At 38.0% G+C, this 17,765-nt stretch overlaps 1 protein-coding gene across 1 annotated transcript in view; it reads right to left on the bottom strand.

The window, feature by feature from the left end:
* The window catches only part of TTN (titin), a 243,634-nt gene that overhangs the window by 58,115 nt on the left and 167,754 nt on the right, over positions 1-17,765 (bottom strand). Inside the window, 31 exon segments of the mRNA XM_068949560.1 lie at positions 87-3,053; positions 3,156-3,449; positions 3,556-3,855; positions 4,103-4,384; positions 4,466-4,774; positions 4,876-5,178; positions 5,263-5,562; positions 6,023-6,304; positions 6,422-6,724; positions 6,812-7,114; positions 7,205-7,486; positions 7,581-7,731; positions 8,573-8,721; positions 8,818-9,132; positions 9,831-10,130; positions 10,235-10,531; positions 10,625-10,942; positions 11,029-11,328; positions 11,429-11,558; positions 11,658-11,690; positions 11,783-11,931; positions 12,351-12,659; positions 13,198-13,627; positions 14,110-14,300; positions 14,393-14,701; positions 14,793-15,092; positions 15,517-15,810; positions 15,905-16,189; positions 16,282-16,578; positions 16,667-16,966; positions 17,452-17,754. Coding sequence (XP_068805661.1) covers positions 87-3,053; positions 3,156-3,449; positions 3,556-3,855; positions 4,103-4,384; positions 4,466-4,774; positions 4,876-5,178; positions 5,263-5,562; positions 6,023-6,304; positions 6,422-6,724; positions 6,812-7,114; positions 7,205-7,486; positions 7,581-7,731; positions 8,573-8,721; positions 8,818-9,132; positions 9,831-10,130; positions 10,235-10,531; positions 10,625-10,942; positions 11,029-11,328; positions 11,429-11,558; positions 11,658-11,690; positions 11,783-11,931; positions 12,351-12,659; positions 13,198-13,627; positions 14,110-14,300; positions 14,393-14,701; positions 14,793-15,092; positions 15,517-15,810; positions 15,905-16,189; positions 16,282-16,578; positions 16,667-16,966; positions 17,452-17,754 — 11,085 coding nt within the window.

Genomic DNA, 17,765 nt, shown 5'->3' with positions numbered 1-17,765 from the left:
ATGTTACAAATAAGAATACATTTGAGCAATTAAGCAATCTGGTAAGTTAACATTAAAAATTACAGTAAACTACTGCAGTATGGTACCTATTGGGTCTTTTGCTACTACAGGTCTTGATGGCAAGCTTGGTTCTCCAAGTCCAACTTCATTTTCGGCACTGACACGGAACTGATATTCATGACCAGGGATGAGATTTGTAACCTTCTTGCGTCTCTCTGGGATTGCAGTCTTAGTAACAGGAACCCATCTCAGTGATCGTTTCTCTTTCTTCTCTAAAATGTATCCTGTAATTGATTTGCCACCATCATATTCTGGTGGATTCCAAACAACAGTCATCTCTTCTTTGCTAACTTTAGTGACCTCTGGAGGGTCAGGGCGTCCAGGTCTATCATATTTAGTTTTTGCAGTAATTGGCTGTGTCTCTGTTGGTGGACCGGTGCCCATTTTATTCTCTGCACGGACTCTGAATATATATTCATTACCTTCGATAAGGCGTGTCACATTTGCGTAGTTTGTTAGGACAGAGGAAGAGTATGTAGACCAAACCATACGCTTGCTTTCACATTTTTCTAGGATGTAGTTTTGTATTTCACAACCACCATCATCTTCTGGAGGGTCCCAAGTAACAGTACATCTATCACTTGAAATGTCAGTAACTTTCAGGTTTCTTACAGGACCTGGTTTATCCAAAACAATAACAGTAGCATATGCTACAAAACTACCAGCTGTATTAGTTGCTGTAATCACGTATTTCCCACCATCACTACGCTTTGATTTTGTGAGACTAAATTTAGATGCGTCAGAAGTTGTTTCAATTTTGACTCTTGGAGATCTGGTTAGATCTGTGGCATCTTTGTCTTTTATCCATACAACTTCAGGCTGTGGTTTTCCTCTAAGTCCAGCTTCAATTCTAATTGTGTCTCCCGCTTTTACAGTCAGCACTCCACTTAACTTCAAGTCTAACACTGGTTTCTGCAGATCTTCTTTTACAACAACTTCAGCTGTTTTTACCCAGTCACTTTCACCTGCCTCATTCTTGGTTTGAACTCGGAATTGGTAAATTTTATTTTCAACACATTTATCTACCATGTAGTGTGTTTCCTTAATACTGCCCTTGTGCACCCTTTCCCATTCATCTGAGTCTTTCAGTTTTCTCTCAACATGGTAACTTAAATTGGGGCTCCCACCATCGTAATCTGGTCTTCTCCATTTCAGATATACAAAAGTCTTTCCTTTCTCTGCAATGTGAAGATTTTCTGGCTCTCCAGGCTTGTCAATAGGATTGATGGCAAGAATGGGAGTCTTGGTCTCAATGCAAGGACCTGGGCCTATTTTGTTTTCTGCACAAACTCTGAAGAAGTATTCATGGTTCTCTATAAGATTTGCCTTTACTAACCGTTTAGTGATATCAGAGGAGACAATTGACCATCCTCTCTGGTTTGGTTGTCGGTACTCTACTATGTAATTTGTAATTTCTGAGCCACCGTTATCCACTGGATTCTCCCACGCAATCATACAAGAATCTTTTGTGACATAGCTTATTTTCAGGTTTTGACATGGTCCAGGTCTGTCGAGTACATTAACGATGGCAAAAGCTTGAGCATGTCCGCAGCTGTTCTTAGCTGCTATTATATATTTGCCATGATCAGATCTTTTAGCTTCTTTCACTTGCAGTTCAACATTAGGTAGATCATGAACGATTTCAAAACGCTTTTCTTGGACTAGTACTTTGCCATCCTTAGACCATGTTATGTCAGGATCAGGCCTGCCTTTTACTTTCCCAGTAATACGAATTGTCTGGCCTACTCTGACAGTGATTATGTCTCGACAGGCCACATCTAGGCTTACTTCTGGAGGAGAAAGAATATCCTTTGCAAGTACAGTTTCTGCCAGTTCTCTTGGTTCTCCCTCTCCTACAATGTTGACAGCTTTTATTCGGAATTTATATTCATTTCCTTCTATTAACCCAGGTACTCTAAAGGCACATTGTCTAATGAGTTCATCTTTATTAATCCTGTTCCACTGCGTAGTTCCAGTTTTCTGACATTCTACAATGTATCCCAGAATCGGGCTGCCACCATCTTTGAGGGGCTTTGTCCACACCAGATCAGCTGTTTCTTTGGTTTTGTCTTTTAATTTTGGATTAATAGGTGGTCCAGGAGGAGTGATAGGACGTGATGCTTTTATCGGATCAGAGCTTGGAGACGGTTTGCTTAAGCCCACCATGTTTTCTGCTAAAACTCTGAATTCATATGTGTTACCTTCAAAGAGGCCAGTGACTCTGTACTTCATATCGAGTATTGGTGTCTTATTGACACGTACCCATTTACCGGATGCTTCCCGACGTTCAAGTATATAACCAGTTATTGGTGTTCCACCATCAGATTTTGGTAGGGTCCAAGACACTGTTGCAGCATTTTCTGTAATATCATAAACTGTTGGTTTACCAGGTGGGGATGGTGGATCAAACATATGTTTAGCAACTGTTGGCTCTGAATCCAGGGGTGCACCAATGCCTATCTTATTTTCTGCCCGAACCCGGAAAATATATTCATAGCCTTTCTGCAGTCGTGGAATCTTCATTTTTGTGTGACTCGTTCCTGAGCTAACCACTCCCCAAGTTTCTTTCTTTGCTTGACGCTTCTCAACAATATAGTTTATTATAGGACTTCCACCATCATCTTTAGGAGGGCGCCAAGAAATAACCATATGCTCTGGTGTTACTTCAAGAATATTAATAGGACCGGTTGGTGGGCCAGGAACATCCAAAACTGTAAGATGTAGAGCAACAGTTTTGCTGCCAGCTGCATTAGATACTGTGAGTAGATATTCTCCTGTATCTTTTCTTATACAGTCTTTGATGGTAAGTACAGTTGAATAATTGTCAGTCTCAATCTTGTGTCTGCCTTCTGTTTTAATTTCAGTGCCATCAGTAACCCATTTTGCTGTGGGAACCGGAACACCTCTCATAATTGCAGGAAGTCTTACTGTGGTACCAGCTTTAACAACAAGACCTTCAATTAACTTCACATCTAGTTCCACAGACGGAGGTACTGAAATTGCAGAAAAATACATAGAAATTACCATATGCTTTTCAAGGGGACAACTTAAAGAAAGAAAGAATCAGTGAAACAACACGAGAAACTAAAAGTTACCTAGTTTTTCTTGACATTCTATTGGTATAGTTGTATCTGGAAGACTAAGACCAACAATATTTTGAGCTTTCACACGGAATTTGTAAATCTTTCCTTTTTGTAGGCCTGTAACAACGCAGTCTAGCATGGGGACTGTCTGGAACTTAGTCCACTCCTCTGCACCATCTTCTTGATATTCCACCAAATATCCAGTTATCTCAGCACCACCATCACGATCTGGTCGATTCCAAACAAGGGAAACTTCAGTCTTGTCAACATCTACGTGATGCAGATTCTTTGGTGGCCCTGGAGGATCTTTCAAAATATGAAAACAAAGTGGTTACTGAGATGTACCAACAAGATTGACTCAAAAATTCACAAAGAACAATATGAACAAAACAAGTCATATAACTGAACTTACGCAGTGGATCTACAGCTTTAATTGGCTTGAGAGTTTCTACATATGGACCTCTACCAAATTGGTTCTCAGCTGCAACTCGGAAGAGATACTGAGTGCCTTCCATCAGATATTTTGCCATGTGACTGTGTTTCTTGGAGGATGATGAGATGGGTACCCACTGTGCAGAAGCTACGTCTTTCCTTTCCACCACATAGTTGGTGATGACAGAGCCACCATCATCTTCTGGTTCCTTCCAAGTGAGGTAGCAAGAATCACTTCTAACTTCACTGATTTGCAGATTCCTGGGTGGACCAGGCTTATCTAATATTGTAAACAACAAAAAAATCTATTATGTATTTGATAACAAAAGTGTATTTTGCAAAACTGAGCAATTTTCAAGAGAATTAATGTATCTATTATAATTTTTAGTCCCTTTTCTACAAAGACTGTGTATTTTGTGATTTCTTATATCTCGGTTTATTAATATTTTCCAGGCACTCCTTTCTTTCTTAATCTCTAATTAAATAATATGAAACATGCAGTATAGAAGGAACACCAAAAAGATTACCTAAGACGACAACTTTTACTGAAACAGTCTTTGAACCAGCTGGATTTTCAACAGTCAGTGAGTAAATTCCACCATCTTCATGGACAGTGTTACGAATTTCAAGCTTACTGCCAACTCCTGTAACCTCAATATCAGCTTTGGGTGAGACCTCATGATCTTCTTTCTTCCAAGAAACTTTTGGGAATGGAACACCTTTAATCACGGCACTAAGTCTCAGGGTGTCTCCAGCTTTTACATGTTGTTCTCGAGCCATATTAGCATCAAGTATCAGCTCAGGAGGTTCTGGAATCAAAATTATGTTTTTTTAGAAAATGAGAAGAAACGATCTTTTCTTAAGTACACATATGATTTTATTATACTCACCAAGTCTGTCCTTTACTTCTACTGGATCAGGAACATAGGCTGGTTCTGATTCACCTGCTGCATTGACTGCCTTGACCCTGAACTTATAGGTCAAACCCTCAGTAAGACCAGTGACTTTATATTTTGTTTCAGGACAAGAATCTGCTGTTAGATTGGCCTTTTTCCAGTCTTCATCTCCAACTTTCTGATACTCAACAAGGTAGCCAATTATCTTGCTATTACCATCATGGCGTGGTGGTTGCCAAGACAAATCAACTGAATTTTTTGTTTTATCTATTGCTTCTGGGTTAATAGGTGGACTTGGCTTTGCTGTTTAAGAAAGAAAAAGGAAAAAAGGAAACTATTAAAATTGATTTGTAACTGAAATGAAGAGTACATTCAAATTTGAATGAGAAAATTTAATACTTTACCAATTGGATCTCTAGCAAAAATTGGCTTTGACGGTGGACTAGGATCACCAACACCAATTTCGTTTTCTGCTGAAACCCGGAATTCATATTCACAGCCTTCTAGGAGGTCAGGTACTTTGAACTGAGTACCGGGGAAAATTGGATCTTTGGTAACTCTGACCCATCTAGTTGCCATTGTTTCCTTCTTTTCTACAATATAGGTTGTTATTGGCTTGCCTCCATCATATGGTTTGTTCCAAACTACTACAGCAGAGTCTTTGGTAACATCCTTAATGATTGGTTGCTCAGGTGCATCAGGAACACCTGAAAAAAATTAATCAGTTCATAAGGATGACAGATAGAGTAAAGATTAAAGTATCAAAGTAAAATAGCAAAGGAATAACATACTGAAACGGTCCTTGGCTTTCATCTCATCAGAGATGAGAGGATCGCTTATGCCATAAAGATTTTCAGCATAAATTCGAACTTGATATTCTCTTCCTTCAAGCAGTTTAGGAATTTTGCATGTTGTCTTCACTGTAGCCGATGTAACTGGCATCCACAGGTCTCTGTGTGCATCCTTCTTCTCAATAATGTAATTTGTAATTTCACTGCCCCCATCATCTAATGGAGGTTTCCAGGAAACTACCATATGATCTTTATGAACTTCATCAAATATAACTGGGCCTACTGGGGGTGATGGGCGATCTGTTAAAGAAAAAAAGAAACAAATTCATGCTTTTATATGAGCTTCAAATAATGACATTGATTAAACAGTGTCAATACAGTCAATATATCATGCAATTAGAAACATGGCCTCATCATTTTAATGAGGAATCAAGACATCTATTCCTCTTTAATACTTGTTTGACTCACTGGACTTAATTAATTAATGCTCATAACATGTCTGGTGATTGACATTTTCTACACTGTGTTGACATTCTCTAAATTAATGTGAAAACATTAAATTATTCATGGTGATTAAACTCAGCCAGAAGTTAACTAAGTACTCAAAATCAATAAATAGGTATTTCAGCATAACAAAGAGGGCAGTAAATAAAAATATTGTTATAAACAACACATTTTAATTTTTACATTTTATATAATTCAATGAATTCTAATCTCTATTAAAAAATAAAGAAAAATCAAAACAAACAGTAAAACCTACCAACAACAGTAACTTGACAAAATCCTTTTCTTGATCCTGTGCTGTTCTCTACAGTAACACAGTATTTGCCTGAGTCTTCACGGACAGATTTCAGTATCCCCAAGCAAAGAGTTGTAGGAGTTGTCTTGATCTTTGTACGGTCATCTTCTTTCATAACAATATCATCCTTTAGCCAAGTAACCTTTGGTGCAGGCTTGCCTGAGTAACGTCCAGTCAGGCTGAAAGCTTCACCAACCCGAACGATAAGCTTGTCTCTAAAGTCAAGGTCAAGTGTTGGAGGAGCTGAAAGATCAAATTAAAAAGCTCAATGCCCCAAAATGTCAACAGTAGTAGTAAGAAAAAGTAAGTAATCACTAAATGTGTCACTGTTTTCAAAATAAATTTGAAAAAGATACATACCAATTTCATCCTTGCATGTGATTGGTTTTGTGCAAAATGATGGCTTGCCTTGGCCCACAATATTGCAAGCACTCACACGATACTCATAGGTGTCACCCTCTTTCAAGCCTTCTATAGTGTATTTCCTATCAAGCATTTTCTCCTTTGTAACTCTATGGAATTTCTCTTTTCCAATGAGACGGCTTTCTAGAACGTACATGGTGATATCCGAGCCTCCATTATATTTTGGAGGGTTCCAAGTCAATGTAACAGAGTTCTTCGTAACTGCTTTTACCTCCAGGTCTTCTGGACGGTCAGGAACAGCTGGGAAAAAACACAAAAGTGCAGTAAATGCATTTTTATACAGATTCGTCTCATGTGACAATAATCCAACCCCCAAAATACACTTACTTATTGGATCTCTAATGACAAGCTCTTTTGGTGTCTCTGTGAATGGACCCATGCCAATTATATTCTCAGCTGCAATTCGGAAAAAGTAGGCTTTCCCTTCAGTGAGTCCTTGAACAGTAGCATTCTGTCTTGTAACAGTACAGGTTACTGGCGTCCAAGCTCTATGGTCAGATTCACGTTTTTCAATTATATAATTGGTAATAGGAGAACCACCATCATCTTCTGGAGTAAACCATGTCAATTTGCAAGAGTCATTGGTTAGGTTCTCAGTAAGGAATGGCATGCCAACAGGGCCTGGCACATCTAAAAGCAACGAAGAAACGAAATGTTTAAGTATATATGTCGAATGTTATGAAACTCTATTTGTTCACAAGCACTGAAGTTCCTATTTACCTAGCACATCAACAATAATATTCTTCTTCCGTTCTCCACCTGCATTTTTAGCAAGAAGAGTGTATACACCCTGGTGGCTCCGTTTGCAATTCTTGATGACCAAAGAAGAACTGATAGCTGTTTCTTCAATTTTAGCTTCTTCTGGTAAAGCTCTGTCATCCCTGCTCCAAGTGACTGTTGGAGTTGGTTTTCCTGAGACATACGCTATGATCCGAATTACTCCTCCAGCATGAACAACAATTCTGTCCCTGACACTTGCATCCAAATTAATATCAGGAGCCACTGTGAGAGGTAAACAAAATATTGCAATGAATTTCCTTCTTTTTTTCCAATTTGACTTAGAAATACTAAAAATGTAAATGTAAATAATAAATACCAAGTCTGTCCTTTATTTCAATGAAGTCTGTAACTTCTCCAGGCTCTCCTATGCCAGCAGCATTCACTGCTCTAACTCTAAATTTGTAGAAATATCCTTCTTTTAATCCTGCCACAACAAACTTGGTGCCTCTAATTTCTTTATCTTTTACCTGGAAAAAAAATTATAACATCAGCTAACATCAAGGTATCATCAATTTCTTTGTGATGTTTGGAACAAATCTTAGATCAGATACTATTGCACATTTACAGGCACACAATGCTCTTAAGCATAAAGGGATCTAGTTCACATGGAAGCGTTCAGGGACTGTGTGAAGAAATATAGGACAGGGACATAGAAGCTAGTTTTCTGAAGATTTACTTTTTTGATAACTGTAGCAGGTACAGAGGCTACAGTAGTCTGTGGTCTCGGAAGAATGGCATGTGTTACTGTACAAATAAGTCCACATAAATGAGGATGGGGAGAAAAATCAATTGTTTGGTCCTTTCTAGACTCCCTGTATGCAGCCTGTTTACCTGGAAATTGTGCAACAAATTTAGGTATTTTTGTAGAGATACACAAAATGGCTAAGGTATGCAGTTAAATATTCAGTAATGCCTTACTAAAAAGTACGAAAATGTAGGGATGTGTTAGTTGCAAATAATTTGGCACAGTCTCATAGCAGTGGGACTCCTTACTCTTATGCCAGTTCTAACTTGTTCTTGTCTTCTGTTCTTTTATCACTGATTACCTATGTATTTTGTCACATCTTTAAATACATAAGTTTAAAATCCTAAGTTTAGGAAACTGCAATGTTAACTTGGCACTCACTCACTTACTTCTAAGTTTGGTCTTATATTTTAAATATATGAGATAATTATTGTTCAAAAATATTAATGTATAGAAAATACCTTGCAGAATGAAAATATGTAGAAAATATATTTTCTGATGGATTTCTTTAGATAGAGACACAGAGAGAAGAAATGCAGATTTTGTAATAGTATTCCACCTACCCTTTCCCATTCTTCCTTTCCTTTCTCTTTATACTCAACGATGTAGCCAGTGATCCTAGAACCGCCATCCTTTAGTGGCGGAGTCCACTCCAGGTCTACAGAAGACTTTGTCCAATCAGTAACTTTTGGAATAGGAGGGCCAGGTGGGGCTGGAAAATATCATCACATCATTACAGCATGACAATATATTCTATGTTTTCATTAGAACATTTTCAAATTCAAAAATAGGAACCTAATATATTTACCAATAGGATCTCTGGCAATTGCTGGATCAGATGGCATGCTTGGTGGACCAACACCAGCTGCATTAATAGCGGATACACGGAACTGATATTCAGAGCCTTCAATAAGACCTGTAACTTTGTATGAAACACCCAGTGTCATAGGTTTGATAGGATCACGGTTAACCCTAGTCCATCTCTTCCCAGTAGTTTCTTTGCGCTCCAACCAGTAACCAGTTACAGGGGAGCCACCATCATATTCTGGTTCTTCCCAGTTTACAGTTATGGAGTCACGTGTTATACTGCTAACTGTTGGCTTGTCACATGGTCCAGGAACAGCTAGGGAAAAAAAAATTACACATAGCTTGTAAAAACATGCTAATGGAAGGTGAAGACAGCTAGAGTACAAAACAGGACTATGTAGACACATAATCACAGTTTGATAAGGTGATCAGCCATCTACATGAGAATCCCTCCCTCTTTCACCTTGCCATCCTTCCTCTTGTACATATACCTCCGTGCAACATAAAATATCTGCCCCTTAAACAACAATTGTCAAGAATTAATTTTTCTTGCCTTCCTGGATCAGTATCTTTTTTCTGTGCCCAGGCTAACCTTGCATGTTTCAGGAATCATTTTCTCTTGTCAGACTTACTCTACATCAAAAGCTAATTTCTTTAATTCCCCTTTTCTTCTTCCAAAATTGAAGACAGCAAATTGACTCTTCCAGAACTATAAGGTCAATAATGTCTCAGATATAACAGAATGACCCAAATCTTATCAGATTAACTCCAGTTTATATATTTCAACCTTAAAAAGCTGGAGATTATATTTTAATTTATAACAAGGAGACAGTAAAATATTTTAAGCACTCTGAGTGCTTTAAAGAACCAACTGCTAATGCTAAATTTTTTCAAGGTACTCTAGAAAATTTACTGAAGTGAAGAGAGAAAAACAGTAGTGGAATTTAACAGATGTGGTACATGTACCAGAGTATGAAAACAATCTACATCCCTTGAAAGCATATTCCTACTTACTGAAAAGATTTCTTGCTGTTTCTGGTTCACTGTCCAAAGGTTCTCCAATACCGTATTTATTTTGTGCCATTATGCGGAACACATATTCATGGCCTTCCATCAACTTGGGAACAGTGAAGATGCATTCTTTAGGTTCGTTAGTAACAGGTACCCATGTCTTCCTATTTGCTTCTTTTTTCTCAATAACATAGTTTGTAATCTTAGAACCACCATCATCTAATGGAGGAAGCCATGATATTGTCATCTTATCTGCTAAAATGGATTCAAATTTAATAGGTCCCACTGGAGGTCCAGGACGACCTAAAAGATACATTTTTGTAAAGAGTTAATTCAAACAGAATTAAAATAAAGTAACACAAGAATGTAATCTATACATGTAACATATAAGAGTTCTTGATATCTACCCAGAACATTTAGTCTCATCTCCTTGGAAGCAGTTCCCAGATTATTTACAGCAGTTATAGTATACAAGCCTGTATCACTTCTGCGAGACTGCTGAATCAATAAAGTGCAAGTATCTTCACTGACGAGCTTGTTGACATGTTGATCATACAGGACTGGTGTTTTGTCATCTGGTTTTTTTGGAGAAGCTTTTAGCCATGTCAGCGTGGGGAATGGTACGCCCTTTATCTTGGCCACAATGTTAACGTCTGTTCCTTCTTCAACTTCCATAAATTCTGTGAGTTCAATAGATGGTGGACCTACAATGAAATATTGAGAAAAAAGTTAGCATACAAAAATCCTTCCTAATTGTAGAATGGAATTTGCATTTACTGGTATCAACCAGTACTTACATGTCTGGTCTTTGACAACAAGTGGGCCAACAGTGGCTGATGGCCTGCTAGGACCTGCTATATTTACAGCTTTGACCCTAAATTCATATTCTCCACCTTCTACAAGATCCTCAACAGTAAACTTTGTTTCCTCCACGTCGCGTCTGTTGCATTGTTTCCAAGTCTCTTTCACCTCTCCAGTACGATCCCAGCGGAGACATTCAACATTATAATGTGTAACAGGAGCTCCACCATCATTCTTTGGCGGCTTCCACGTCAAGCTCACCGTGTTCTTGGTTACAAGGCCAATCTTTAGTTTAATAGGTGGATCAGGAGGATCTTTATAAAGGAACAGAAATGTGAATAAATCCACTGTACAGCAGTGTTTGGTTTCGAACGAACCAAGTCAGTTTGATTTCACTTACGGATTGGATCCCTGGCTGTGGTCCGTTGGATAGTTTCTGCAGGAGGGCCAACACCAAAACGGTTTTCGGCACGTACCCGGAAGAAATACTCTTGGCCAGTTATTAGATCAGGTACAACAAAGGAAGTGCTTCCACAGTTTGCATTGACTTTTGTCCAGGCTTTCCCATCAATTGTTCTTTTTTCTATAACATAGCCTCTGATTCTATCTCCACCATCATCGTCTGGCATCTTCCAAGAAAGTTTGCAACTTCCTCTTGTGATATCACTTACTTTTAGGTCTTTTGGTGGACCTGGGACATCTGTTAAAGTAAAAGCACAACAGAAACAATTTTACATAAATATATAGAAAAATAAGAATAAAAATTCCTATTTGAACACTTCAATGTGTGTAAGGCATACCAAGGACATTGACTCTGATGTGAACAGTTTTCTGTCCTGCTTTGTTCTTTGCGGTAATACTGTATCGTCCAGAATGATTTCTGTTGCACTCAGGGATGGTAATCACTGAACGCGTATCGGTTGCTTCCACCTGTGCAGTACAGAAAAATAGAGAAGTTACAGAGCAACTTTAAATATTTACATTTGAAAAATGTAACAATACTAATGTTACAAAAATTATTTTATTTACCTGTGCTTCTTCAGGTACATTATGACCTCCCTCCTATAAATAAAGGGAAATAAAGTAAATATAAAGGGGATAGACTTAAATAACTAGAAATAGATAGAAAAAAGAAAGCTTTTTCTTTTATTAACCTTTGCTGTTGTCTTTGCTTTTCCTTCAAACTCCCAAAATGTTTTTGGAACTGGACGGCCCTTGATAACAGCTGGGATTTTAATTGTTGTGCCAGCCCGACAAGAGAGAAAATCCTGTGCTCCAATGTCAAGGAAGATTTCTGGTTCCTCTGCAAAAATATTTTAATATGTAATTTTTTAGAGCTGCTGAAAACAAATCTCTGCTAGCACTGGGCTAGACCCCCCCAGCCTGGCATGCACAATGCATGTTTATGTGGGGAACAGGTTGAGCACACCAAAAGAGAAACTGGGAAGTGTATAAATGAAGTGAATTCGTTGGTGTCATTTCTTCATAAAGTACATAGTATTGGCTCAGTATGGCTGTAGGTGCTCATCAGTTTTCTAATTGTTCATGCCCTGGTGATGGTCATTATGCCACTTTCCAAAATATGTATGAAATCTTTTGTTACATTTTTACATAATTATTTGCTGTTTTTTGACTTGGGCCTGACTGACATCCTGTGTGAAGATTCACAGCAGTAGGTGACATTTAGATATAAATATCTAAATTAATTCCAAGAACTCTTACCTAGAATATCTTGGACAGGTATTTCGGATGTTGCAGGACTTGGTTCTGACTCGCCAGCAGCATTTACAGCTTTCACCCTAAATCGGTATTTTCTGAGTTCTTTCAAATTGGGAACAACACATTCACATGTAGGAAAGAGTTTTTCTCCTTCATTCACCTTCTTCCAGTCAGTACTACCTTCTTCTTGCATTTCAACAATATATCCTTTTATTGGACTGCCACCATCCTTTTGTGGAGGCTTCCATGCAAGAGCTACAGTTGATTTAGTTTTGTCTTTGACTTCTGGGCAAGATGGTGGATCAGGCACAACTTGCAAAACAAAAGCAAGCAAAAATTACCTGGGAGTTAGTGTCTTTTTCTGAATAGCTTCTAAAAGAATGCAAGTATTTTCAGTTTTTTTTCTATCATACCTGCATATTATATATGGAGTATATAATGCTAATCATACAAACATAGTCTAAATATATTTAAGAACATGCACAGTAATTACATATACTACATATATAAAGGAGTACTTAAGATATAATGCATAAAGATTGAACTCTATACTTTAAAAATCAGATTTTGAACTTAAATAATTTTATTCAGTACTGTTTCCATTGGTGTAATCAGAGTTTACATAAAAGAGGGTAAGAAAGTTTAAATTATGGCTAGTTATCTTAAACACAGTGAAAAATAGCATATCAGGAAACCACTTGGCATCAACAACATTTTTTAGCTTAATGCAAACATAAAGCATTGGATTAGTTGCACTAAATTCAATATAAATTGTGCTAGTGTGTTGTGGTTCTAGTGAAGCATAGTGTAACATAGTCCTTAAAAGTAGTCATAGAAACTATATACTTACATATGGGATCTGCTGCTAAAGCAGGATCTGATGGTTCACTGGGAGGGCCAATTCCAGCAATATTTTCAGCCATAACTCTAAACTGGTATTCAACGCCTTCAGCCAAACGAAGTACATTAAATTCTAGACCTTTTACTGATGGTTTTGTTACTGGAGCCCTATTAACACGTGACCAGTAGACACCTCCCACCTCTCTCTTCTCCAGCCAGTAGCCAGTGATTGGGGCTCCACCATTGTGCAGAGGAGGCTCCCAAGTAACCAGCATTGATGATCTAGTACGATCTAAAACTTTTGGCTTTCCAGGAGGTCCAGGAAGGCCGTAGGGATCCTTAATAATGACTTTTTCTGAGAGGCATTCATCACTTATTCCATATTTGTTTACAGCCCGGACTCGAAATTGGTATTTTTCATTTGTTGTAAGATTCCATACCTGAAAAATAGGATTTCAATCACTATTTGGCTGCTTTCAGAATAAACTTATTTGAAGTTAATTAAGCTTTTTGGTTTTACATTCTCTGTCTCAGAATCTCATTGACCTACCCATCTGTATGTAACTTCACAGCTGTATGTAATGTCCTAGGGATATTCTTATTTTGTGTGCGTAGAACCAAGCATTAATAACAATGTCATCACGTTTCTCTTTGCAACTGGTAAAACTATAAATAATACCGGGAAACGGAAAAGGTCTTCTAAACTCAGATAAGGTTAAATGGCAAAAGAAAAAAATTTGTTGTCTTTTGGCAGATGAGGAAAATAACACATACATGCATGGGCAACATGCATCCAGTAATTCTGGACTCAGAATGGAGCACTAGCTCAGATGATAGCTACGCAAGTAGCAATTTTTGTTACATGTGTACTGTTATTTTTTCTGCATTCTGAAATATATAATAAAGATATATTATAAATTACCCCAAATTTTCTCTCAACAACACTTTTGGAGACTTCCTCCCACTCAGACTTCTTCCTACTAGCATCGCGCTTCTCAATAATGTAATGGGTAATTTCACTACCACCATTATCAAGGGGAGCATCCCACGTCAAATAGCATGATTCAGCTTTAATATCAGAAACAGTAAGGTTTCTTGGTGGAGAAGGACGATCTGTATGAAAGCAACAGAACATAGAATTACGTTAAGAAAAAAGGCAAAAGCATTTTATTAACTGTCATTTTGTTAAAACATCGCCTCCTTACCATACACTTCAACATGCACATTGCGAAATGCAGTGCCAAGACGATTGGAAGCTCTCACGGTGTAAGTGCCTTTATCATCCCTCACTGCTGCAGGCAGGATAAGTTCAGTTTTTGCCTCACTTCTGGACACTTCTTCCTTGGTTATCTTAAGCGTACTGGATGTTTGGTCAATTAAAGCTTCATTCTTGTCCCACTCAATCTTTGGCATTGGCAGACCTGTCACATCAGCAGGAATATTGACTGGTTCTCCTGCCTTTACTTTGATGGTATCTCCTCTCACAGCCAGGCGTAATGTGACAGTTGGAGGTACTGAAAAACAGGAAAAATTGACACCGTGAAGATGGAAATTGCCTTATAATCTTTCAGAGATATTTTATGGATTTCTTTACAGCAAATATACCTTCATCATCTTGTATAACTACATTGAGGGGCAGCGATGGTTCACTCTCTCCAATCTCATTAACAGCTTTGACACGGAATTCGTACATGTGAAGTTCATCAAGATTTTCAACCAGAAGAGAGGTGGTTGGGCAGAGCCTTTTGTTAACTCTTTCATAGTCTTTTGAATCGTGTCTCCTTTTCTCGACAATGTATCCTAAGACAGGACTGCCACCATCACTGCGTGGAGGCTTCCAGTCAAGCGTAATGGTTGACTTCGTCCTCTCTGTGTACATGAACCTCTCAGGTGCTGTTGGAGGACCTATTAACACAGATAAATCATAATGAAAAATAATATATATTAGAGAATTTTTAATCATACGAATACAGTAGCTCCACTAGCTATGGTTTTTTAAACCCATATGTTTTGTATTCAAAGTATTTGAGTATGGTTTATGGCTTTAAAAAGTTTCTCTTGTATTTAGATAAAAATACAACAAGTAGTGTTTCAGCAGGCAATAGTATTTCTTCACATAAAGAGCCATAGTAGTTTTACAGAACTATTTTAGAGCTCTCACTTAAGTAATAAACCTGTTAAAGGCAGATGCCCTGTGGGCATGTAGGAAAGCAAATACACTACAATTACATTGAAAGCAATCTACACAGCATTACTGCAATAACTGTGTATTAACTTTTATCTCTACAGATTTAAATAATTTTAAAAAACATAAAGTTAGTTATTTTACCTAATGGATCAACTGCAAGAATGGGTCCTATTTCAACAGGTGGACCAGTACCAAACTTATTCTTGGCGCTAACACGGAATTTATATTCTTGCCCCTCAACTAGACCTGTAATATCACATTTAGATCTTTCTGTGTCTATAGCTAGTCTCCATGTATGCATTTTGGCATCCTTCCGTTCAACAATGAAGCCTATGATATCACTGCCTCCGTCATCTTCAGGATCAGACCAGTTAAGCAAACACATTTTTCTGTTTGTGACCACTGGCTTTAGGTCAAGGACTGGCCCAGGAACATCTGTGAAAACAAAATCAAACCAGTATAATAAACCGCAAACTAAGATTATTTCACTAAATAAACTTCAGTTGATTTCCAAGAATATATTTCTTACCAAATACTTCCACTCTGGTTGCTGCAGATTTGGAACCACTACTGTTGGTAGCGGTAATTACATATCTTCCATGGTCTTTTCGCAATGCATTCTTAATGGTTAGCTCAGATTTTGTGCCAACATTTTCAATAACAACTCTATCTTTATCTAATTCACCCTCCTCCACAGTCCACTTAATGGTGGGAGTAGGACGCCCAGTCACGGTAGCAGGAATTCTAAGAGTTTGCCCAGCCATGATCTGAATGCCTGGTTTGACAGAAACATCCAGCTCAACAGTGGGAGGCTCTGCAGAAGAAAGAGAAATAGTTCATTAGCTCAAGGGAGAGATTCAAGTACATTTTGCTGGACATTTCTTGAAAATGATACAATTACAGTACCTTGAGGTTCTGCAACTGTTACGGGTTCCGTTTCACCAGGTGGTCCTTCTCCAGCTGCATTAAGTGCAGTAACCCGGAGTTTATAGTCTGCACCTTCTCTGACTTCTTTAACGGTGTACTGTCGAACCTTAACGGGTTTCTCTGTGCAACGTGACCATTCTTTTACCCCCACCAGTTGCTTGTATACATGGTAACCAGTGATATCTCCACCGCCATTATATGCAGGAGGCTCCCATTCTAACTCAATAGCAGTTGAGCTTGTATCAGCAACCCTTGGAATGGGTGGACCAGGTGGCACTATAAAAAAATAAATGTAAATCAAAGGTAAAGGCTATTAATCTTATTCTGTCACCTCTCTGCTACTTACTTCTGTTAAGTTACTTACTTATTGGGTCCTGTGCAGTTTTTGGATCTGATGGTGGACTAAATTTACCAGGGCCGGCTGCATTTTCAGCACATACTCTAAATATATAGGTTAATCCTTCCAAAAGTCCTTCAACTTTCATTTGCAGAGCATTCACAAGGTTTCTGTTGACCCGAGCCCAATGAGTGCTATTAATTTCACGTTTTTCAATCCAATATCCTAAGATAGGGCTACCGTTGTCTTTTGGTTCATTCCATTTAACCAACATACTGTTGCTGGTAACATCTTCCACCTCAGGCTTATTAGGTGGATCTGGTGGAGCTGAAAAAAAATAGTAATTTTGCCATCAATACTGTCTTATTCAGAGGCGAAGCTTAATTTTATCTATCTTAGCCTAGCAAGCTAAGAGAGAACAAAGATATGAGAGATGACTAATTTTAAGTCATTCTTAAATTCACCTATTCTCTTTCTTAATAACTTTGACTACTAACAGTAATTAGTAATCAATTAAACTTGATGTGGTTCCTCTTCTGGGAAGAATACTGGTTTACCAAACACAGAACGTCAGGATTTAGAAGTTAGTTTTTCAAGTAACAGTGACAGTTATTTCTGTATTATTAAAATTAGAATGCCTTTTAATAATTCCCTGTATCTCAATGGTCTAAAATATGCAATAGATAATAATTACATGGCTCAAGCTCCTCCTAGGAAACATTCAGATGGGTGAAGCTGAATGTTCTAAAAGTCTGTCTGGTTTAGAGTGGTTTTCTAAAAGGACTGTGTTTCAAAATTAATACAAAACTTACAGAAAGGATCTTTTGCTGTCATTGGTTTTGAAACACACGGTGGTCCTGCCCCAACTCTATTTTCAGCAAATACACGGAAGAGGTATTCTTTTCCTTCAATCAGTTTTGTCACATGGAATTTGCAATGCCTGAGCGTTGAACTGACAGTGACCCAGCCCATTTCAGCTTTTGTGTTGTCTTTCTTTTCAAGCACATAGTTCAGGATTTCACTTCCACCATCATCAAGGGGAGGCTCCCACTTGCAAATGACAGAATTCTTCCTCATATCTTCAAAAACAAAGTTGATTGGAGGCCCAGGTGTATCTGTTTATAAA

The sequence above is a fragment of the Struthio camelus genome, chromosome 6 (genome assembly GCF_040807025.1).
Source record: "Struthio camelus isolate bStrCam1 chromosome 6, bStrCam1.hap1, whole genome shotgun sequence".
Classification (NCBI taxonomy): domain Eukaryota; kingdom Metazoa; phylum Chordata; class Aves; order Struthioniformes; family Struthionidae; genus Struthio; species Struthio camelus.
Note: the sequence above shows the minus strand (reverse complement) of the source record. Positions and strands in the feature narration are given on the sequence as shown.